The sequence below is a fragment of the Hippopotamus amphibius genome, chromosome 1 (genome assembly GCF_030028045.1).
Source record: "Hippopotamus amphibius kiboko isolate mHipAmp2 chromosome 1, mHipAmp2.hap2, whole genome shotgun sequence".
Lineage (NCBI taxonomy): Eukaryota > Metazoa > Chordata > Mammalia > Artiodactyla > Hippopotamidae > Hippopotamus > Hippopotamus amphibius.
In genome coordinates, this window is record NC_080186.1 from 113705710 (window position 1) to 113729743 (window position 24034).

Below are 24034 nucleotides of genomic sequence, written 5' to 3' on the forward strand. Positions count from 1 at the left end.
ACCTGCCAATGCAGGGGACACAGGTTCGATCCCTGATCCGGGAAGATCCCACGTGCTGCGGAGCAACTAAGCCCGTGAGCCACAACTTACTGAGACTTTGCTCTAGAGCCCGCGAGCCACAACTATTGAGTCCATGTGCCACAACTACTGAAGCCCACATGCCTAGAGCCCGTACTCTAAAACAAGAGAAGCCTCTGCACTGAGAAGCCTGTGCACCACAAGAAAGAGTAGCCCCCTGCTCACCGCAACTAGAGAAAGCCCATGTGCAGCAACGAAGACCCAATGCAGCCAATAAATAAATAAATCTATTAAAAAATTTAGTTAAAAAAAAACCTTTTGAATTGTGAAACATAATACACACATAGAAGAGTACACAAAAGTGAAATGCTCAATGATTTATCCCTAAGTGCATATCCATGAAACTTTCCCCAAGTAGAAAAACAGAAAACTGTCAGCACCCAGAAAGCCCCTTCATGCTCTTTTCTAATCACTAATACTCTCCTCCTCCCCTATCCCTCACAAAATAGTAACTACTAGCCTAACAACTATGGTAATCCCCTTCTTGGTTTTCTGTATGTTTTACCACCTAAATATGCAACCCCAAACACCACAGTTTAGTTTTTTGAATTTTACAATCGTACAATATGTATGTACATGTAATCATACAATATGTATTCTTTTGTGTCTGGCTTCCTTTAGTGGACATTATATGAGAATCATACATGTTTTGTGACAATGTTCATTCTCATTCTATATAGAAAATATATTTTACTCATTTAAATAAATGAATGATTCATTTTTTTAATGTTTTTAATTTTTATTTATTTTAAATTTAATCTATTCAATAAGTTTTAAATGTCTAATTAGAACTTTAGATTGTTTGTGGTTCTGCCAAAGGGAAGAATTGTGCAGTTCATGAGATAACTTCCCATGTGTGACCTGAATGTCGCCAAGTCTCCAGCCTTCTCTGGTGACCCTTTCCTGTAATCATGCAACAGGATGCTTGAGCCTGCGCCCTGAGTGGGTCAGGGGTTCAGTCCCTGCTGGGTGTCCAGGAAAGTCCACTGGGGTCGGCGTGCCCCATGTCTTGCTTCCCAGGCAGTGTGTCTGAGCCCCAGCTTTGGGTGTTGGCTCTTCCCTGATTGAATGATTCATTTTTATCCATTCTGCTGGTGATGGAGCTTTGAGTTACTTAATTTTTAGAAAGATGTATATCTTGTTTCCCCAGCTAGAATGCAAATTTCTTGAGGACAGGGACAATATATTATATATTTTATATTTACCTTAGTATTTGTATAATGCTAACCACATTAAATATTGATTAAATAAAATCAACAAGTAGTTTGAGAGAAGAAGAAAAATAAGTTGAGCTGGAAATCAATGTAGTACTTTTAGAGAAAGTTATGTAACTGGCATTTTGGAACAACTATTACTACTTTAATAAATTAGAGTGTTTGACCTCTGTTATTTATGTACGCCTAAGGATTTATCATTTCTCATTCTGAGACAACTGAAAGCTAAAAACTTAATTTTTGTCAGCTATCTCAAAAAATACAATTAGAACAATTCAAAACGTGGATATTATCTGCCCATCTTTGTACAGTATTTCATCAATATGTTGAATACCCACTATGATCATAGTTCTAAACAAGCACCTTAATTTTTTTATCCTATTTCCTTAAGTTTATATTAACTATTATAAATTCAGAAACATACAAAGACAAGTCCAAAGGCAGTTTAGCTACAGAGCAGAAACGAAAATTCCAGTATCTAGGTTCAGCAGGAAATTAATCATTCCTATTCAAAACTAAAACAAACAAAACAGCTTTTTTGATCTAATATGCTCGTCTTTCATAGTGAGTGAATGTTTCCTACACACTCTGTAAACATCTCAAAATAACATTTATACCATCTAATCTTCAGACCTACTCTGACTTTCTCTTAGAGAGTCAGTTTTGCTTTTTCATTTATTTGACTTTTATAAAACTAGAACCTCACCAACTTTCTCAGCAAAAAGGAAAACACACTTCTGGGCAAGATTTTATGATATATTTGCATCTTGGCCAGGTACACATGGGCATGTCTCTAAAATTAGTTTTAATAATACACAGGCTATAACGAGTCTTATAATTTTTGTTCAAGTTGGTAATCTGACATGACAAAAAACAGAGAAGGGAGAAGTGATAAAGAAAAAATAAAATAAAAGAAGGGTATTCTTCAATTGAGGAGTCAATGTAGAAAAGAAGAGATATTACTAGATGTATATAACCAAATCATTTCTAAGAACAATTATCAAAGCCACATTTAGTATTTTTTAAATATAAAGTAACATTTTAATTTGATTAGTTTTCAAAAGTGAAGCCAATAATAAATACACCTCTTTTTGTATTTACCAAAGTCTTCTTGAAAAGGAAGTAGATTGTTTAAAACATTATTTGTACATCCTTTTTTTTTTTCTGGACACACTGTGCAGCATGTGGGATCTTAGTTCCCCAACCAGGGATCAAACCCATGCCCCCAGCTTTGGAAGCATGAAGTCTTAACCACTGAACCGCCAGGGAAATCCCTATGTGTATATCTTTATAACCTCTTCATAAAGGAAGAAAGTGATGGGAAAACACTACAAGTAAATTACAAGTGAAGGATAATGTATACTACTAGTAGAAAAGCCAAGAAAATATTTGGTTGTATTACAAGACTTGCTATCTGAAGACTAATTTCATTATAAAATAGATGTTCTGTTAATGAGGGACAAATTAGAAAAAAAGCGAAAGCTGTAACTAATTTAAAAACATTTCTAAAATAATTCTCATCAATTGTTGATATTTAACTTCCACAGATCCACAGAATAGAGGGAATTCCCTGGTGGTCGAGTGGTTAAGACTCTGCGCTCCCAGTGCAGGGGGTCTGGGTTTGATCCCTGGTCAGGCAACTAGATCCCACATGCTGCAACTAAAAGCTCACATGCTGCAACTAAAGATCCCACATGCCTCAACGAAGATTCCGTAGGTAGCAACGAACAACCTGCATGCTGCAACGAAGATCCTGCATGCTACAACGAAGATCCCGCATGCTGCAACGAAGATCCTGCATGCCTCAACTAAGACCCCATGCAGTCACACAAATAAATAAATAAATATTACAAAATAAATAGCTGTTCTGCCTGTCCAAAACTACTAAAAAAAAAAAAAACATAAAATAAATAAAAATAAAGATCCACAGAATAGAATAAAAGTTATACTTACTGTATTATAAGAAATCTACCCGTTTATTTTTGTAAGACAGCTAATCACACACGTTCCTTGTCTTTTAAAAGACTTTAAGTCTTTTCTCCCCAAAGCTCAAGAAGACTTCAATGTGTGGGCCCTCTTTCTTAGTTTAATAAGAGGTTATTTCACCATCAATCTCACTTGGGAAACTACAACTACAAACACTTTACACTGTTTTATGTCTTCTAAAATTTTGGAGTAATTTTGTAATTATACTTCAAGTTATTATACTTCTGGATTTTACCCTCCAAGTATCAGCCAGCCTCCCACACTCCCCCTCCCCCAAATGGCTGAAGCACAATTCTAAGACCAATTTAGCATTAATGAAAATATTTTATCAGATTACTTCCTAAACACATTCCAGTATTTAAGTCTTTGAGACAGCCTAGCAAACCCAACTGCATTACCTCTTTATCTTTTAGTCCCAGGAGCAATACTTCTTCCATAAGGGTGAGGCGGATATCCTTAGAATCTCCAGTGTCCTCATTGTCTAGACTTCTGTCTTGATTAGTGTCTTCCTCACTTTCCACCTTCTTTTCAGAGTTCTTCCCTACTTCAGTACGACGGGCTCGGTGAGTTAAAGTGGTCATTCTCACCTCTTTCTGGAGGGGGTGATGAAAAAAATATCTATATGTGTGCTGATGTAAATAAACACTTAGATATTCATACACGCATACTAAAAATGTATACAGATAAGAAATATTTACAAACTTAGATAAAGAAAGGAAGGAGTAATGACCAGAAAAAATTAGGTGTATAACACAATATCTTTTCCAAAGTACAACAGGTTGAACTCCACTGGAGGCAGTGACAAGAAATCAAATCAGTAATTCTAAAGACCAGTAGAAAGGACCATCTTTTAAGCCTGCTGATTTCTTGTGCATAACCTATAACCCAGGAGGGAATGTCCATCGTTGTGATTCCTTTCACAAAGTGGATTCTCCCCAAGTAAGATGGTACAGCAAAAAACTGTAAGCATCCAGCCCCAAAGAGCATACAGTAATTCATACACAATTTCTATAAACATTCAATGGTTCATTATAAAACATACAAAATATAGTAAAAAAAAAAAAAACCACACACACACTAAGAAAAACTAAATGGAAATATATGTTCTAATATTTCCTTCCCAAACCCTAATGACTCATTTCATGCACTCACTTTGGAGATCACCAATCTACAGAATAACACTCAGAAGATGATGTGTAGTAATTCCATATAGCTAGAAAACTTTCATCTCTATCCTAGGCTAGCCATCTTGCAAATACACAAACAGCTGACAACAAAAAGTACTGGCAAGAGAATGTTAAAAGATTAGCAAATTCTTTCTCAAGTACAAAAAAAATCAGAGCACGAGCCGTTTTTACACCATGCACCACAGTTGTTTTAAAAATCTACAGTAAGAGAAATTGCACTACCATATGTAACAAACTTTAAAGTTAGCATACTTTAGATAAATCTAAATGCCAGCTTTTAAGATGAAATACAATAAATATTTTAAATCAGCAATCACTGAAAATAGCTTTTTCAAGATCAAAAGAATGCATTCAAAAGCCTCTGTGACTGGATCTCATTCTATCTTCTAGCAATATTTCCCACTACTCCCAATTATGTACTGTTAAACCATTTCTCAAACATGTCCATCCCTTCCACCTCTCCTTTGTACAGGCTGGAGTTCTCTCCCTTTTCCCTTCCTCTCTAAATTCTACCCGTTCTTCAAAGTCCTACTGAGGACCCACTGTAGAGTCTTCAGTGAATCTGCTTCTCCATTGCCCCTATGTCCCATAGCCAGAATAGGTCTCTCCCTCAGCTGTACTTTCACACAACTTTATTTATACTTACTTCCTTTAAAGTATTTATTATAGTCTTTCTTTTGGTATGGCTGTCTCTCAACTGTAAACTTCTTGAGGGCAGGGATATTGTCTTCTTGGGTTTTTATATTCTCCATAGCAACTAGCACAATGTCTTTAACGTTGTAACTGCTCGATAAATATATACTGATTAAAATGAATACTCAGAAATGCATGTGAACATTTAAAATAGAAATACAAATGAAGTGACTTACAAAAGATTCTTTGTACAAGGATATATTTCAAATAATTCTTGGTGGGAGGCGGGAAGAAGAGTGAAAGAGGAAGAGAACCATGAAATAAATGCTTAAGGGCACTAACCCTATCTGGCACGGTGAATAGGGCTTACTTCCTAATCCAAACCAAGAAACTTTAAATCTTCAGGGCAAAAAAATAAAGGGGCGTTTTCTTTGAGGAATTAATTGCCCCTGGACATTTACTAGTTAAAAACCCTATTTGAAAAAAAACCCCAATGGCCCCAAACGTAAATAAATAAAAACCTCCCTCTTCCCATAAAATAAAAAGATTTGAAGGCTTTTTTTTTGGGGGGGGGGGACGTTAGAAATTATTGATATTTCTCCCGTTGCTTACCTGACGTTAGTCCTGCGTTACGGCCAAATTCAGGTTGTAGCTTGCGCTCTGTTTTAGGGGGGCACCTGTCCCCACCCCCACCCCCCCCGACCCCCGTCCTAGTAGGTGAAAAACTTCTCAGCCACGCAGAGAGAACAAACTTCCTGATCCTTCGATGCAAAGAAGGAATAACACATCAGCTTCCTCAGGATCACTAGGCAACCTATCTTGGTGTTTCTTCATTGGACCAATCAGAAACCTCCAAGGTTGAGTTCAGCCAATCGGAGCTTACGAGGGGAGGCTCTCCCCCCCGCTATTGTGTTGCGATCCAGACAAACACCACCAAAAGGAGGCAGGTTTGGGTTCAACCTGACAGCTGGTCAATCCAATGAAGGAACCTTGGCAGAGAGGGGAAAGAGGGCTGCCCTCCCCACCCGCATTAAAGCGGCCAATCAAAGCGTTCAGTGAGCTATCACCAGCTGCCGATCTACAAAGGTTTCTGTTGGTCAATCTCAGTGTAGCAGGTGTTACTGTAGCAGTGTATACTGGGGCAATTAGGTGAGATGGGTTGGGGTCCAATACATAAACATAGATAGCCAGTGGGAAGTTGTTGTATAACAAAGGGAGTTCAACTCGAGGATGGATGATGCCTTAGAGGACTGGGACGGGGAGGGTGGGGGGGAGTCAAGGGAGGGAGGGAATACGGGGATATGTGTATAAAAACAGATGATTGAACTTGGTGTACCCCCCCCCCCAAAAAAAAACAAAAAACAATAAAATAAAATAAAATAAAAATTGGTTGTTTTTGACAATTAGCTTATCCCTAACTTTCCTGTTCAGGAAAAACCTGATCTGGGTCAGCTTGTGGACGTTTATTTGGTTTACTTTAAACGGGACAGGCACATTTCTACCATAGCATTCATACTAAAATTTCTCTATTAGTGCTTGTTACTGGTAAGCCCGTGGATAATGTATGTTTTTAGGATATGGCTGCTGAAAGTGCAAGAGGCAAACAGACCAAGTTTTTTTTTTTTTCGGCACACGAGCTTAGTTGCTCCGCGGCATGTGGGGTCTTCCTGGAGCTGGGATCGAACTCCGTGACCTCTGCTTTGGCAGGCGGATTCTTAACCACTGCGCCACCCAGGAAGCCCCAGATCAGCTTTTAAGCCTTCCTTTTCTAGAGCACAGAAAACAATCAAGTCTGGAACCAGGTCCCAGGTTTCTCACTAAAAGCACAGTATCTTTCACACTACCACTCAAAAGTTCTAGCAAGCATGTTCAACGTTTGCAAAGTAATATCTAATGAAATGATCTCAAAATTACTGCCTAAACATTTTCTGCTATTTAAATAAAAATTAGAAGCCATGAAAGTCTAGATGCTGAACAATATTTTATTTATGCTGCCAAAAATGCCAGACTTTAAAAATCGTCATTTTGTCTTGTAGTAAAAAAATGTTAAAAAAGGTAAAGCACCAATTTTTAATTTTAATTTTACATTATATATTATCATGTTAATACACCATATCAAAGTACTGAAGAACATTGTTTTAATAACAACATAATGACAAACATAGCCAGTTAAACTGTATAGTTTTAACGTAAGTAAAAAGTGAATCTCTATCAAAATTTAATACCAAAATAAACATTATTTACTTTAGGAAATGGCTTTAGAGGGCCTTAAAAGTTAATATATGTTTAAAGGAAGTGTCTGCCAAAATGGAAGATAGATCAATATTGAGTAGATAATTAACAGAAGAAATTATGACACTGGTACTTTGTTTTTATTCAAAAGTTCTCCTGAATTCATGTCAGATAAGATTAAGGATCACAATATGATAGTCAGCTAAGGTTTAATCTTAGTGTACTAACTGCTGAAGACTATATGTAAGTTTTCAGAGGTAAGGCAAACACCTTAAAAAAGTAATATAGTGTCCTTTAGTTTAAATGTTGTGAAGAACTTTGCAAACATGCAGAAAAAAATTTTTTTTATTAATTTCCCTTTGGTTCACTAAACTTTCTTCTTTTTGGCACTGACTCTCGACCAGAAGAATCAAAGTGATGAAGAATCTGTCAAAAGAAAACAACTACTAAGAATAGGTACCTTCCAGTTTAAATGTCTTTAATTTTCGAGCTTTTTCATGTCTCTGAGGTTCTTTCCTTTTTTCCTTCCTTCTTTCCTTTCCTCTTTCTTTTAAAAAATTATAACTAGCATACCATTTTGTACTAAGATAGAAAGCTGGGTTCTTTGAAAGTAGGGTAAATTTTATTATTGACATATTTATATCTCCTGATGGCTGTTGAAAGTATAGCCTTGCAAAGTATAATGTTTTCATTAGGGACACTGGAGTAGTTAGGAAGAGAGATTTGACATTATGTCCTCAAAATAGTAAAATATTTTGAGGGGAATGAGGAGGGAAAGATTAAAAAATGAACTGCAAATAGAAAAACATTCCACTTTGGCATCATGTAAGATTTAAATCATATTTTGTTTTTTGATCACGTATCATGGTGCTTAGCAGTGCCTGACAGATTTTAGGAATTCAACGCACCCTTGAATGAATGGGAGGATGAATTAGGAAAATTGCTAACAAAATTCTGAGTTATCAAACTTTTATTTTTCTGGTAAAATGCACTAATGATACAAATTGGATTGTGATTTTGCAGAAAAAAATCAAGGCTTAATACATTGGGGAAAAAATTAAAGAACCTAATATATTAATGAAATGAAATGTCAGGTTATTCCATTCCCTTCTTAAGATATATAAATTGAAAACAGTATTAACCAACTAGTATATTTTTGAGATTACCCCTTTAACATTTGATTTTTTAAAATAATCTTAAGTTTTCATTTATCTAATTTAAACCTACTACTAACAATAAAAATTCTGGTTAAAAAATATAAATATCTCAGAAATGACAAATACATTATCTGATTTGGTAAAATAAGGTTCCAAATATGACAACTATTATAGGATTTAGGTCGGGAAAATTTTCTTTCTTCTAAGGTACAAGGAGGAGATGCAATAATTTTAGAGAACATGTGGATTTGGTAATTTATCTTTTCTACATTAGTTTTGATCTCCAGAAAGCTCAGATCAAATCTATGGCCCAATTTTAATTCTATATAAATAAAATGGCCTGAATATTCTTGTACCTTCATCTTCTCATTCTATTCATATTTTTCCTGACACTGATTTTTATTTTATAAATTCCTCCAACTATTTCAAATCATTTATGGACTAAGATAATAAGTGTTTACATGGAAAAATTAATAAACCAACATAGCATATTTTATTTTAAAATCACCCCATTTTTAAGAATCAAATATATTTAAACAAGATTTGGATGCCAGAGCTCTGAGGTATACCCAGGAGTATTATCACAGTTATCATTAAATTTAATACATAGTAATGATATTCTGATATATGCCATTTTATTCAGCCTATATATTATTATGACTTACTGTTTTCCCGAATTCAAGCTGACTTCTCTTCCGATTTTCCTTAGAAGATTTTACTTGTTGATTTCCATTAGCCTCCACAAAGACAGAATAATTACTAACTGGTTATTTCTCAAAGAACAACCAACATGATTTTTCAACCACAGGCAGCCATATGCAGTTTTTAAAAAAACAACTTTACTGAGATATAATTCATATACCATACAATTCATCCATTTAAAAGTGTACCAAATCCAATGGTTTTAAGTATATTCACAGTTATGCAATCATCACCACAGTCAATTTTAGAGCACTTTCATCCTCCAAAAAGAGTTCCTGTACCCATATAGTTATCACGCCCCTATTCCCCCAGCATTAAGAATTTCTGTTTCTATAGACATCCCTAATCTGGACTTTCATATAAATGGAACCATATAATATGTTGTGTGTATGTGTGTGTGTGGGGTGTGTGTGGGGTGTGTGTGTGTGTGTGTGTGTGAAAGAGAGAGAGAGAGAGACAGAGAGAGAGAGAAAGAGAGAGAGACTGTGTTCTTTCACTTAGCATAATGTTTTCAAGGTTCATCCAAGTTGTAGCATGTACTGGTACTTCATTCCTTTTTATGGCTGAATAATAATAGTCTACTGTATGGATGTATAATATTTTATTTGTTCATTCATCTGTTACAGACATTTAGTTTTTTTTTTTTTTACCACCTTTCGGCTATTGTGAATAATGCTACATATGCAGTTTTTAAAATGAATATTAGATGGTGACAAATTATTAGCTGTCATAGTATTATTCTCTAAAAGTACATACTTATTTCCTGATGCTTGAAATGAACTTTTCAATGATAACTTCCTTAGTATATATATTATTAAATGTTTTCATTTCCTGCCCTTTTCTAACCATAATTCAGCCATTATTCTCAAAAGCAGGAGTACTTTGGTGGAGTAAAGGATAGGAAGCTGACTAGGAAGCTGCCTATGAAGAACATTTAAATTCTTCTATGTCTTGCTTTACTCAGCACAATAGTTTAAATGCTGCCTTCTGCCAGTTCTAACTTCCTGTTGAGAATGTGTGAAAAAAGGACACCTAAAAATGGCACTATCATCAGTGGTGTTCTGGTAAATATCTAACAACCAGTTCTCTGGGAGAAATGAATCCTGAGTTGAAGCATTTGCTGATTTCCATGCTATGAATACTCTCATCATGTCCAATTTCAAGCTACCAACAAGATGTCACTGAATAAAGAGTTGGAAAGAAATGCTCCAACATACCACTGTTAGAGTGTGCTATTTTTTCCCCAATTTTGGGTATAATATCTTACACATTTTACAGAACGCTTTTTCTTCACCTTTGAACCTTTGAGAGTAATTTAAAGGTCTAAAATAAAATGCAAATTTCAGTTTAGTACAACTCATACCAAAAACTAAAATAAAGCAATTGTTTTTTTTCCCTTAAAAACAAGAGATTCACTTTATGTAAGATATACATAAAACAGTCATTTTTTTTTTTCGTCTGCACTGGGTCTTAGTTGCAGCATGCAGAATCTTTTAGTTGTGGCATGTGGGCTTCTTGGTTGCTGCATGCATGTGGGATCTAGGTCCCCGACCAGGGATTGAACCCAGGCCCCCTGCATTGGGAGCACAGTGTCTTACCCACTGGACCACCAGGGAAGTCCCATGAAACAGTCATTTTTAATGTCTTATTAACAAGATAATCCATGTACAAGATAGAACATGGGAACACTCTGGCATTCTAGGAAATTTCCTTGAGAGTCTGGGTGATGGCATCACTTCTCAAAGCCTTTCCTGGATTCCTCTCTCTACCCTACCTTCAGTGAAATTAACCATTCTTTCCTTTGTGCCTCTATGTAGCCTATTCAGACTGCTACCATGGCCCTATTATCACTGCTTGTTGACCTTCAATTACTAGACTTCCAGCTAAGAGTATGTTATATCTCCAGCACCTAGTAAACTACCTGACACATAGTGTGTGCTTATTAAATGTTGGTCCAATACTTCCAAAATGAAGTATTAAAAGCAAAATAAACTCAAATATGGGGGGAAATTACAAGGTTAGAATGGAAAACAAATCTAGAGCGAGGCTTTTACCATTTTATTCTGAAAGACTTTTCCGCTTCTTGTTTTGCTTTCAGACACATCAAGTTCAGATGTTTTACTGACTAACTGCTCAACCTAGAAAATAATTACACAAAACCACATAAAATAGTATAAGTTTTTCATAACAATAATGGGGGTCAAAAATTCAATCACATAAAATTTAGGGTCTTGCTATGTTGAGTTAATGAAAACCAATAATTTTGCGTTGGTTCTTACTGTCATAAAAAGTGCAAAGGTAGAGATAGTGAAACTGACACTGTACACAACTGACCATTCACTGAATTGAGAAAGTCCCAAATTATCAATAGGCACCACTCTTCCAGAAGGTAAGAACTTCAGCCCACCCCTATTGGAAAAGGGCTGTGCAAAGGAAGGCAGACAATCATCAGTCCCATTATTTTCAAGTTTATTTTATCTAAATATTATTTCAGGATTTTACTGTATATAGAAAACAAAATTAAACATGTTCTGCTCCAAGGCAACAAAAGTGTATTGTATAGTCCATTTGTAAATACAAAGGGTGGTGGAGTTAATAATTGCTTAGAATTTTATTTAGCTCTGAGATTCTCTGAACAGGATTTAGGTTCATTACTAAACAAATCAATCAATAACATACTCAAAACTTCTCAACATATAATTCTCAGATTTTGTTCATAAGCATTCTTAATACCTAATTTTCTTCTAAAAGACCTAGGATATAAGAAATTCTGAGAAAAAACTAAATAAGCATATAAGTACCTATCTTTTGAAAAAAATCAAATTAGAAGTGAGATAGAACTATCAAATTTATACCTGAGAATAAGAAATTGAAAGATCTGGACTTTCTTTAGACCTCATAATTTCATCTTCCTCACAAACTAAATTTGGTTCTGTTAAAAAAAAAAAAAGAGTTAAAATGGTAATATTGAATTGGAAGTGAATTAATTTACATTTTCATTAACTCCTCACCTCCAAGTTCATAAGATCCAGGTTTTTTTTTCTGCTCTTCCATTTTAGTTTCAATGTCAAAATCATCCTATATAATTACATGAAGGAAAAAATGGACACATTTCAAAAAGAAACTAAAACAACTAGGTAGAAGTATTTATGAACAAATTTGTTTTATGTGAAGGTTAAATATAACATAACTACAATGACCTTACATTTGCTAGAAATAAAGTTGCCCTATAATTACTATAATAAGGCAACTTATTTATCCAAATATAAAATCCTGTTTTTCTTTACTTTGCAAGGTTACTTTAAGGAGGATGATAAAAATATACAACTTTCTCAAAAATGTATGATAGTTCTAAGAACCTTTAGATCCTACTATTGTTTGAGAGCACTGAATTAGACATGGTCACACAACAAGCTACCACTTCTGTAGCTCCAGAATTTCTCTACAGATATTAGCATAAACTCTGAACATGCCCAACCCTCTTCAGGGAGTTGAGGAAGGATAGCACAGTTATGGTATGGTAGAAATAGCAAAGATTTAATGTCTACTTTATAATTATTATTCCCTTCATGACATATGTCAAAGAGCTTTAAATATTAAAAAAAATGCTTCATAAATCCCAGCAATCTTTGTTTATAAAGTAAGATTGAGATTTAGGTTTTAGGAAGATTCCTTCTTCTTTGACTGAATTGGTTGAAAATTGAATTTTCTGTTGTAAGGATGTGGCCACAGAGCCTAAATCAGAATAGTCAGTCTCTGTATATATAAGAAATGCGGTCATAATTTAGAATAAAATGAGATGAGAAAACAACAAAGATGAGGTTAAAGAACAATTATATTAATGATAAAAGATTTTCTGGGAGTGAGGTTATAACAAAAAAAGCCTTTTTTATACTTCAATTCATCCATTCATTCAACCAATACTGAGAATGCATTCTGTAAATCTAAGTGCTAGGTACGGGAGGATTACGAAAATGAATAAGACACTTTTCCTGCCTTCCAGGAACTTCCAGGCTGCTGCAGGACACTGACGTTCCAGACTCTGAAGAAATTCAAGCATGAGCACTTAGTAGTGGTGTTGTATTGTAGAAAAGATTCCAGCATTAATTGGGGGATTGGAGTAGTTCAGTGGTCTTTTTTTCTTTTCTTTTTTTTTTTCTTTGGCCCCACCATGGGACTGAACCCAGGCCCCAGCAGAGGAAATGCTGAGTCTTAACTACTGGACTACCAGGGAATTCCGTGGTTTTCAAATTATGCTCCAGACCAAAAGGTTTCCTCAGAGTCCACCAGGAGGACAGGTGAGGTGGTGAGTGACTGGGCCTCCAGGACCATTCCCTACTTCATTCAAGTAGTTGTGTTTTTAAATTTCTGAGAATAATGTTGTTTGCACCCAGGTAAAAAGTTTTAAAACCACAAACCTAAATCCTCTTTAAGGTCCCTTCCGAACTTGAGTTTATGATTATAATAAATATTTATAGCTATTAAAGTCCTCAGAAATGAATCAAACATTCATTACTATTGTACTTCAAAACTCTTTAAATACACTTACACTTATATAATGCTCCTGTTCATCTTCTAAATCATCTTTGTCCGTGATAATTTTTTGAAGTGGTATTTTTAATTCTTTTGGTGATAATATAGCTGAATCAATATTTTCCATTCGTTCTTTCTCAGTGGTCACTTTTATTTTGAAGGTGTGAAAAGGTGTTGGGACTTCTCCCACATTTAAGTATATAGGCTCCCCTTCAAATATCACTCCTTCACAATCACCATCCTTAAAACCGGGAGGTTGGTAATCTGGGGGTGTAACTGCAGAAAAGTAAGTATAAACTGTGCTGTTCATGAAACTGAAGAAAATATATTAATTTTTATTATAAAATATATGCAGATTAAAGAAATTTCAAATAGTATAGAAGAACATATAATAAAAAGTAAAAATCACTCTCCTACTATATCCAAGTTCCTATTTTATTCCTTAAAGGGAAACTTTTTTCCCTACACTTGACTGGCTATGTGACCTTGAGGAAACTATTTGTCATCCTTGATTTGGTTTCCTTATCTGTCAAGTGGGGAAAATACTAGTACCTACCTCATAGTGTCACTGTGGTATTAAAGTCTGTAAAATGCTCAGAACAGAACTGGCACAGTGTAAATATTCAATAAATGTTAGTTATTATTGTTGATGCTTTATGTTCTTCTAGAAGATACTATGCATGTAAAATATATAATATTTTATATATTTATATAATATAATAAATATATATATCGCCTTAGAAAACTCAAGGTCATACTATTCAGTACCTAGCTGTTTTTAACACCACTTTTTAATCTGTGTTTAATATTTTTTGAATAACAATTTATCAGCACATTCTTTTAAATACCTTGCACAGCATTCTATTAGATTGATGCACCATAATTTATTTACTCAGTCCTCCAATAAAAGACACTCAAGGTTGTTTCCAGTTTGTTCCTAGTTTAACCAATACAATAATGAAAATCTCATAAACATATAACCTTGCATATTTGCCTAAGTATATTCCCAAGGTGCTTTTCTAGCTATGGAATTTCTGGATTAAAGAGAAAATGCACTTAAAAATTTGATACTGCCAAACCACCCTCTTAAAATGTTATATGGCACCTATATACATTCCTTCAAGAGTATACTAAGTACCTGCTTCCCCCCACACCCTTGCCAATAATGATTTTACAAGTTTTACTGATCTAATAAGTGAAAAAATGGTATCTCATTGCTTTATTTCTTTAGTTATGAGTGAGGTTGAACTTGGACATGTTCATGTCACTGGAGAAGCTGTATGTATTTTTTCAAATACTGATATTAAATGTAAATTTTATAATTTCAAAAAATATCTAACAGTTTAGGTGCTTAAAAACATTTGGGGTGGATACCGACTGTTTCAATAATAAGAAAATATACAGGTACCAACTAGGAACTGAAAATAGTACCTTCATCATAGTAAAAAAGTTTCATGGTCAAACAAACATCATTAGGTAAAGGTTCCAGATTTTGCATTAGAATATAAATCTTGCGAATGAGAAGAATACTTGCTTTCTTGGTGTCAGCAGATGATATACTAGATTCACTGCTTTGGTTTTTACTAGAAGAGAACCACACGTTAATTTCTTTTATGACACCCATAGCTTCTAATAACATAACTTTACGTTTTACTACTTGAGATTCTTACTCCTATTAAAGCATTAAGTTGTTAAGTTAAAAATTACAATATACTCTTGTGGGAAGACATTCGGGAACCTTTTTGATGTGGGCCGAGCGATGGGATTCTTGAGCAGTGGAGGAGCTGAGGGTGCGGGGCGTGGAGACTAATATCACCCTGTTTGGTCCTGAAGGATGGCTGGTTAGCCAAAGACGGGTAAGATTCCTCAGAGGAGGAACAACCTAAGACAGGCACAGTCGCAGAGGGGCCAACACGGGTGGGGCACAGACCCCTAATATCTGAGAGAGGTCTCCTGCCCCCAGGGCTGTTTTGCTCTCCACCCCCAGCTCAAATCCACACCTGCTCAACTCGGACCCAGGAAGTAAACAAAGATAATTGCCTCAATCATGTGAGGCCTTTGACTGTTTATGAGTGTAACCTGAGAATGTTAGCCCACGAACTCAATAAAAGCAGCCTGGGATGAGTCAGCGGGGCTCTTGATCCGAGAGGTCTTGAGCCCCCCGGTCCCACTTTTCTCTTCAGTCTGTGTCTGTGTCTTCTTCAAGCTTGCGGCACCCGTCACTCACCTCGAGTCGCCGAGCTGGTCTCGGCATACTCTGTTTTAATGCCACTTATAAAAATTTAATATCACTGTTAGTATTATTATAAACTAATCTACATATATTAAATTAATATGCATTTTATATAAGATGTTTAAAGGAAACAAAGGATGGATTTTTATTGTATTTCTAATAACAAGCATACAATAGCTTTCCTACTCTTTGGCTCTGTTTCATAATTAAAATAGTATGAGGGTGAGTCAAAAATTATCTGCACTCTGGCTATAGAATTTATTTTAATTAACTTTTAGAAAAGATAAATACATCTTTTTTCAACATAATTTCCTTGCTTTTCAATACGCTTTCTCCATCTGTCAACAAGCTTTTGTATTCCCTCATTAAAAAAATGTTTTAGGCTGAGCTGCAAGCCATGAATGCACCACTCTCTTCACTCCTTCATTAGAAGCGAATCTTCATCCTCATAGGGCTGCTTTCACGGGACCAAACAGGTGAATGTCTGAGGGAGCAAGATCAGGACCATAGGGAGGATGCTTTAACACCTCAAAACAAAGTTTCTGCAGAGTGTTGACAGTGTGGGCAGAAGTGTTTGGACATGCATACCTTCAAACCACAAAAAAACGAATCACTGCACGCTGCTCTTCCTTCATGCAAATCACAAGTGGGGCATCCATTATTGCTCCCACCACAGTTACAAATGAACTGATGTAACAACATTCACACCTGCACAGCAGTGACTGGGGAGTCAGTAGCCTTGAAAGGAAAGAGCTGATAAGACAGTATGACCAACAGAAGTTTTAATATAACTGGGTAATTTTTGACTCGCCCTCGTATATAATTAGCCACAGAATTCTGGCTTGCAGCCACTCCAAGGATATTTTGTATCCTTGATGGTTAATTGGGGATGTTTGAGAAGTTTCAGAATTATTCCTGAAGTTTAGGTATATAATATTAACATGAACAAGTGGTAATCTGTAATACAAAAGGAAAAGTATAGAACAATACCTTATGAAGTCCATGATTGGTCCTTTACTGCTGTACTTGAATTTAAATTGGTAACATTCTGAAATCGTCTTAAATAGAAAATACCACAGTTATGAATCTGATATACAGTACTGGTGGACAAGTAGCTATATATAGCTTTTGTATGACTCACCATTTTTTAAATAATTTTTTCTGCATGTTAACCCCTATTCATCCATTGAAACTTTCCAGTCCTAATAGTCAATTCCCAGGGTCTGGGATTTGGGGCTTCAGTGTTGGAGAGACAGTTATTCCTCCACACACTGCAACATATGTTTTACATAACAGAGGGAAGGAACTCCTTAGCAGGCAGGTAAGGGAAGCAGTACATCTCTTCCTCTAACAGAATGCCTAAGCACAGGGCTTAACTCCTTGCTGTATGGTATCCGCAAGCAAGTCATTTAAGCCTTCTAAGTCTCAGTTTCCCCAGCTAATAAAAGGGGTTGAAAATAGTACTCATCTCATTGGTGCCTAAGAATATTTATCAAATGGGATAGATTATGTAGAGCTCTTAGTAAAGTACCTGGCACACTAAGCATTCAATAAATATGAGTGCATCAACAATGTTGCTCTTTTACTGAAAGAAAAAATGTGCAACTATAAAAAATCTGAAAATAAGTGTACATTTTCTAAACAGTTAGTTTCTGACCAATCAACTAATTCACAGCCTTTGCCCATATGATTTTGTCACCATGGACATATATTAAGCATTAATTGTAGGCTTAATTTGTAGTATCAAAGAAAAGACATTCCCAGCTCTCTTGAATTGCTTTCTTTATATTCCATTGCTCACTTAGAGATGGCGTTAGCTTTCTCTTTCTTTTTTAAAAATCTGCTTCTCCATGACTGAATGAGACACTATATTGTAACAGCTATAGTGTAATGGGTAAGCACTCAGATCATGAACTGGCCTTCTTAGGTCCAAATTCTGCTTCTGCCACCATGACCTTAGACAAGAAACCTTGTATCTAGGTTTCCTCATTTATCAAGAGAAGATGATAATGATATATTACCTCATGATGGTTTTGATGAATAAATGAGATAATGCACATGAAACCCCAAAGAACAGAGCCTAAGAATAGTAAGCACTCAGTAGATCTTTCCCTTTTGTTTCGTGTCTTCTGCTTTTTCCTTTCATTTCTGATAACCCTTTCTTTCCTTTAATTGTCAGATGAACAGGTAGATGTGACTGGATTGGGGTGAATATCCAGAGATTAAGGATGAGTATCTTATTTTTCTCAAACTCAAATCTTTTATAATTCTATAAAAAGAATATAATTAAAAAATATTGTAGAGAACCGGAAGTCAGGAGATTTAAGTTATTTCTAATGGTTTATGTCCTTGTGGCCTAGGATCAGTCACATAATCTCTCTTGTAGTAAGTATATTAATTATTTAAAGATAACAATACAAGCCCTGTCTTTGTTTTTTTTTTGCAAACTATATATATTTTAATTAAAATGAGCTTAATGGAATAATCTAGGTATAGTCATGACCTACATGTAAAACTGGCTGCCATACAAGTAAATCAGATACAAAGCAAGCCCTGTCTTATCTCAAAAAAGTCTTTATGAGGTTCAAATGTGAAAATACATGTGAAAGTGCATTGATAAAAGCACAATTAAAAGCATTGGATATTATTATATTATACTTTTATGTTACTTATAGATATTAGAGACATTATGTTTCTTTACTAACTTAAGCATACTTACCTGAGGGTCTTCTGGATTGGTATATACCTATTAAAAATAATTTACAATTGAGTTATATAAGGCTAAGTATTCTAGGAGAACTAAACTGGATGTTTAGACTAAAATATTAAATGAATTCAGTAAAACAAAATACAAAACGACCCCCTCAAAATATTAGTTACTTTTTTTCATTGAATAAATCAGTAGTTAGTATCAAGTGGCATAATCAATAGATGGTTTTAGTGTTATTTAATTAAGCAAGGCTGAATTTGACAGTCTTTTAAAAAGAACATACAACTTAAAAATACTTACAGCTAGAACAACCATCCTTAGCTGAAATATAACAAAGAACAAAAATTTTACTTTTATTCTGTAAAATATTTTTGCATAATGGATTGTAAGAATTCTTTGTCCTATTTCAACATTTATTCCTAATAAAAATAATCTTGCATTAAACAGACTTCACATGATGCAGCTAAAGCAATACCTCAGATACCCTTCTCTGTTTCCCAAAATATCTATTTCTAGTTGACTTACTGAAGGTTGAAATTCATATCACTGACTTCAGCAAACAGGGGCATTACTGCCAGTTACAAGGAAAATATGTATTGTAAAATAACACATTAGATCTTACCAATATGAGAACTGATTTTGAAAAGAGAAAAAGAGAGTTTAGGGCTCTGCTCATTTAGTAAAGGGAAGAGGCTTTGGAGACCATAGGAATAGAGAGTCACAGGAAATCAACCAATCTGCCAAAATCTGAGTCATCCTTGATTTGGATCTTTTCCTTTTACTCCAGAACCAATCCATCAACAAGTCTGATTGGGGTTCTGCCAGATAAATCCTGAATCTTTTCATTTTTCTCTTTTGCCATCCTGGTCTAAGCCACCATTATTTTTCATCAGTACTGCAGTAATGGATTAAGTGCGATTCTCCTTAATTCCAATCTTATTCTCCTTCTACAGTACATTCTCTAAATAGCAGAGTGATTTTTCTTTTAATTTAGAATATAAATCAAATGATGTTACATTTCTACTCAAAACCTTCAAATGGCTTTTATTTACACCTAAAATAAAATCCAAACTCTTTACCTACATAGCCCTGAATGCTCTAGCCCTATCACCACAGGTTCATCCCCTGCCACTCTCTTGCACTGCTCATCACGCTGCAATTGTTCTGGCTTTCTTTTTATTCCTTGAACTCTCCAAACTCCCCTCCAACTCTTTGCATTTGCTGCTCTGTCAGGAATACTCTCCCCAAATCAATGCCTTGCTAGTTTCTTCTAATTCAAGTCTCAGCTTAAATATCACCTCAGAGAAGCTCCTCAGACTACCCTATCTAAAGTTACCCCACCTCTCCATTTGCCACATACTTTTTCTTAAAATGTTAAGGCATTTAACACTATTGGATGTTATCTAATTTCCCTATTTTACTATTTTTCCCATTATAGAAGGGACCCTCCTTGTCTTGTTGACCATTGTTAGCTTACCCAGCTCCTACATAGAATATGTGCCAAGCACAGACCAGGCACTCAATATTTAATGAATATTAAACACATAATGTCTTAATGAGGGAGGCTGGTGACCATGGATAAAATTTTATCTTTTTCGTAATTTTTTCTGTATGTTGATACAAATATAAGCTAAGTAAGTACACAGAAAGCTTGTCACAATTTTCATTCATTAAGTTTTTGTAAGTTAATATGTATTATTAACTTACATACAAATGAGTGTTAACAACCAAAACTGGCCTGGCAAAATTTGTTAAGCATTAATTCTGTTAGCTTTAAATGAGTTGAATATCAGTCTTTAAAATACTCAAATTTTCAGCTTCGGACTGGCCTATGCCCAAGTTAGTTTAAATTAATTCTTTACTACATGTAACTGCTGTTGCATTTGTGGAGTATAAACTGTAGGAAAAAAGGATAAAGAGATACTGACTTACATATTTTTTCTGCAAAGCATCATAGCATCCTAACATCCTAAAAAATAAGGATTCATTTTTAGACTGAATGCACTTCCAGAAAATAGTTCTTTTAATAAGTCACCATATTATCTCATTACTAAATAGTACACAATTTTATTATTAAAGCTCCCTTCTTATTAACCAGCTTAAAATAATACAACAAAACAATGTGGCAGAAATATAAAATGTCAATAGGAGACGGAAGGAAAGGAAGATAGAAAATATCTGACAGCTATTTGTGAGAAACAATAATAGGAAAATGAAGCTTGCTCACATGGAGCATGAAATAAAGGAAATATTTAATGCAAAAATCCAAAGACCTTCAAAAATGGTAGCCGGGGTTAAAGAGGGAATCACTAAAACTGGGTTAAACACGTAAGGGTATCCAAGGTACAAAAATATGTGATTTAAGAAAAAATAATTTTCTTTCATTAGGTATTTTACTTACCACTTCACTAACTGTGTAGATCCTGGACAATTTTTATCTTCTTTTAGAATTCTGACACAAAGATCTAAATGCAAAAATAATGATATAAATACACAGCTAATTAAGATTAGTAAACAACTAGAAATTTAAATGTAGATTATTTTCTTCAGCTGTGTATTACAGGTTTATTATTAATGGCAATGAACTTCCAGATGATCGATGTTAATATAATTTAAAAAAGAAAGGTTACATGGAAACCAATAATCTTTTCATCCTTATTTTAAAATGGCATCGTAATGATTAGGATGCATGTTGATGGGTAGAAAAATTTTTTCATTTTAAAAGCTATAGAACGCTTAGATATAACGCTTTCATGCCATTGTTATCCAAAAGTCTTAGAATATTTGCTATGGACCTTTGTCCCAGTAAAATACTTGTAAAAGGCCAAGAAGTTAACAGGCTATCAGATAGAGCCCTGCAAGGAAGCAACAAGTAATAAAGTGGAAAGGACTGAGATCTCTCAGTCTTAGGTTCCTTATTGGAAAAATAGGAATAACATCTAACTCATAGTTCTGTAAAGTGAACTAACAAGATATTGTACATAACATGGTGTTTAACATATTGCCAACCAAGTTGATGCACAACGTTAGGTATACATTATGTGCTAGGCAATAAGTTATAGTATAAACTGGCTGTATTACTTTTACTTCTTTAAAATAACACAAGAATATACACTACCACTGTAGGAGGCTATAAATAATAGGATGTTTTTACTATTTACTTCATTATTATAAGAATAATGTCAGGTGATATTATATTTGAGAGATTGAGGGAAATTTTTATGATTAAGTGCTTTCAAAGGTATTGAATATACTTAAAAAAAAATCACTTAGATGTCCACACAAAAACTTGTACATGAATGTGGTATTATGTATAACAGCCAAAAAGCGGAAACAACCCAATGTTCATCTGCTGATGAGTGGATAAATAAAATGTGGTATATTCACATAATGGAATATTACTCAGCGATTAAAAAAAAGTACTAATCCATGCTACAAAATAGATGAATCTTAAAAACATTATGTGAAGTGAAAGAAGCTAGTCACAAAGGACCACATATTGTATGATTTCATTTATATGAAATGTTTAGATAGGCAAATCCATAAAGACAGAAAGCAGATTGGTGGTTGCCTAGGACTGGGAAGTAGCGGAAGTGGAGAGTGACGTAATGGGTATGGGGTTTCCTTTTAAGGTGATGAAATGTTCAAAAACTGAATGTGGTGAATATACCCAAAATCAATGAATTGTGCACTTTGAGTGAAGAGTGAATTGTTAGATATACAATTCATATCTCAATAAAGCTGTTATTATAAAAACAAAATCTCTAAGTCAAAAATTACCATTTCAGAGCAAGCCAAAATAAAAACAACATGTTTAAAAAAAAGAAAGTCTTTAAACATTATATTACCATCTAGATATCTTGTTCCATAAGCACATTCTGGAAATATTCCTCTCAAATACGTGATGCAGGATACTGAAATTGCTAGGAGCCTCTTCACTAACACTAAAGACTGATGCTCAGTTGATATCTTATTGGGAAATACCAATGCACTCTAAATTCAAGGGAAATTAAAACATTTAAATTAGATTTACTAAAAATACAGTCTTCCTGAACTTAAAAGTAGATCTAATTTTTTACCATAAAAATGCTATTACTAGGACTTCCTAGGTGGCGCAGTGGGTAAGAATCCACCTGTCAATGCAGGGGACATGGGTTCAATCCCTGCCCCAAGAAGATACCACATGCCGCAGAGCAACTAAGTCTGTGCACCACAACTATTGAGTCTGTGCTCTAGAGCCCGTGAGCCACAACTATTGAGCCCATGTGCCGCAACTACTGAAGCCCACGTGTTCTAGAGCCCGTGTTCTACAACAAGAGAGGCCACCTCAGTGAGAAGTCTGCACACCACAGTGAAGAGTAGCCCCTGTTCGCCACAACTAGAGAAAGCCCACATGCAGCAACAAAGACCCAGCACAGCCAATACAATAAATAAACAAACAAATAAATAAATAAAAGATAAATAAATTTATTTTTTAAAAATGCTTTTATTAATGCTTTTACCATAAGCATGATACTTTCCCAAAGAATTCTTAACCATAGTGATTAGTAATCCCCCCAAAATCAGGGTGGCTTCTAAAATGTGAGGGTGTTTCCAGTGCAGAAGCCCAAACGTAACATGCAAAAAGTGCTTAAGAATTGTGTTAGAAATCCCCTTGCAAGTTAACTGTAACTGCATAATACATGGATAGATAACACTGATTTTCTCTTTAGTCACTGGGTTTAACACAGGTTAACTGTAATCCAAGATCTGTGAAGAGAAGACAATTTTATCTGTGGGGCATAAAAATTCATTTTCTAGGAGTGGACTGCTACTAGAGATAATTTCATCAAAGCAACATAATAGCATTCATTGATACCTTATGTAAAGAATTTGAACCAGCAATTTAATGCAATGCATCGAGCATCCAATAGAATTCTCCATTAATTCAAATTAGTTTAGCAAATATCTTCATTTCTTAACACATTGAGTTTACTGATATCATTAAAATCCTCAAAGAGTCGACTCAAACATAAAAACAGTTGAGACTTCAAGAAACAATAAAATTAGCCATATTAAAATACAAGATTATATTTAAAAAACCACAAGAAATCATACCAAGGAAGTTCTGTCCAACTGTGCAGTGGCCATCCTCTGATAAAGTATTTTCTTTAATTCAACCTTGTGACACAAATACAAGCTTTAACATTCAGATCTTATTTTTAATCTCTAGTTTACTACATGTAAAGTCAGAAAGAATTTTATGTGACTAAATGAGAGTATTTTTTTAACTTAAAATAAAATCCTTGAAAACAGAGATTCATTTTGCTACAGAACTCTTTTGAGTAAAGTGCTGATTTTAAGCCATTTGACTAGCAAGCCTCACATAA

The 24034-nt window shown here is 34.8% G+C and overlaps 2 protein-coding genes across 4 annotated transcripts in view; both read right to left on the reverse strand.

Moving 5' to 3' along the window:
* GOLPH3L (golgi phosphoprotein 3 like) overlaps nucleotides 1-5858 on the reverse strand; it is a 33545-nt gene extending 27687 nt beyond the window's left edge. For 2 of the 3 annotated variants that reach the window (XM_057722365.1, XM_057722348.1), the window contains exons 1-2: nucleotides 5711-5858; nucleotides 3677-3871 (exon numbers count right to left, since the gene is read on the reverse strand). In XM_057722365.1, the coding sequence (XP_057578348.1) occupies nucleotides 3677-3859 (183 nt within the window). In that variant the 5' untranslated portion in view covers nucleotides 3860-3871; nucleotides 5711-5858. Of the gene's footprint in view, nucleotides 1-3676; nucleotides 3872-5111; nucleotides 5249-5710 lie in introns of all 3 variants that reach the window. The other variant, XM_057722357.1, reaches the window with a different exon arrangement.
* A 1206-nt stretch (nucleotides 5859-7064) lies between these two features.
* HORMAD1 (HORMA domain containing 1) lies at nucleotides 7065-23795 on the reverse strand. The gene is made up of 14 exons (XM_057749313.1): nucleotides 23763-23795; nucleotides 22514-22658; nucleotides 21067-21130; nucleotides 20598-20634; nucleotides 18966-18986; nucleotides 18675-18701; nucleotides 16946-17013; nucleotides 15154-15305; nucleotides 13739-13998; nucleotides 12201-12267; nucleotides 12045-12121; nucleotides 11244-11327; nucleotides 9153-9224; nucleotides 7065-7756 (listed from the first exon to the last, which is right to left on the reverse strand). Exons 1-14 carry the CDS (start codon nucleotides 23793-23795, stop codon nucleotides 7679-7681), a joined length of 1185 nt encoding a protein of 394 aa, XP_057605296.1. The 3' UTR covers nucleotides 7065-7678.
* Nucleotides 23796-24034: the final 239 nt, after the last annotated feature.

What these genes read in the sequence shown, in the direction of transcription:
- HORMAD1 (XM_057749313.1), bottom strand. Translation starts at nt 23,795, where the DNA reads ATGGCCACTGCACAGTTGGACAGAACTTCCTTG. An exon ending in CCAATCATGGACTTCATAAG is followed by an intron (nt 15,306 to 16,945) that starts GTATTGTTCTAT and finishes GTTCTCTTCTAG; the next exon opens with TAAAAACCAAAGCAGTGAAT. An exon ending in ACTTTTTTACTATGATGAAG is followed by an intron (nt 13,999 to 15,153) that starts GTACTATTTTCA and finishes ACTTTTCTGCAG; the next exon opens with TTACACCCCCAGATTACCAA.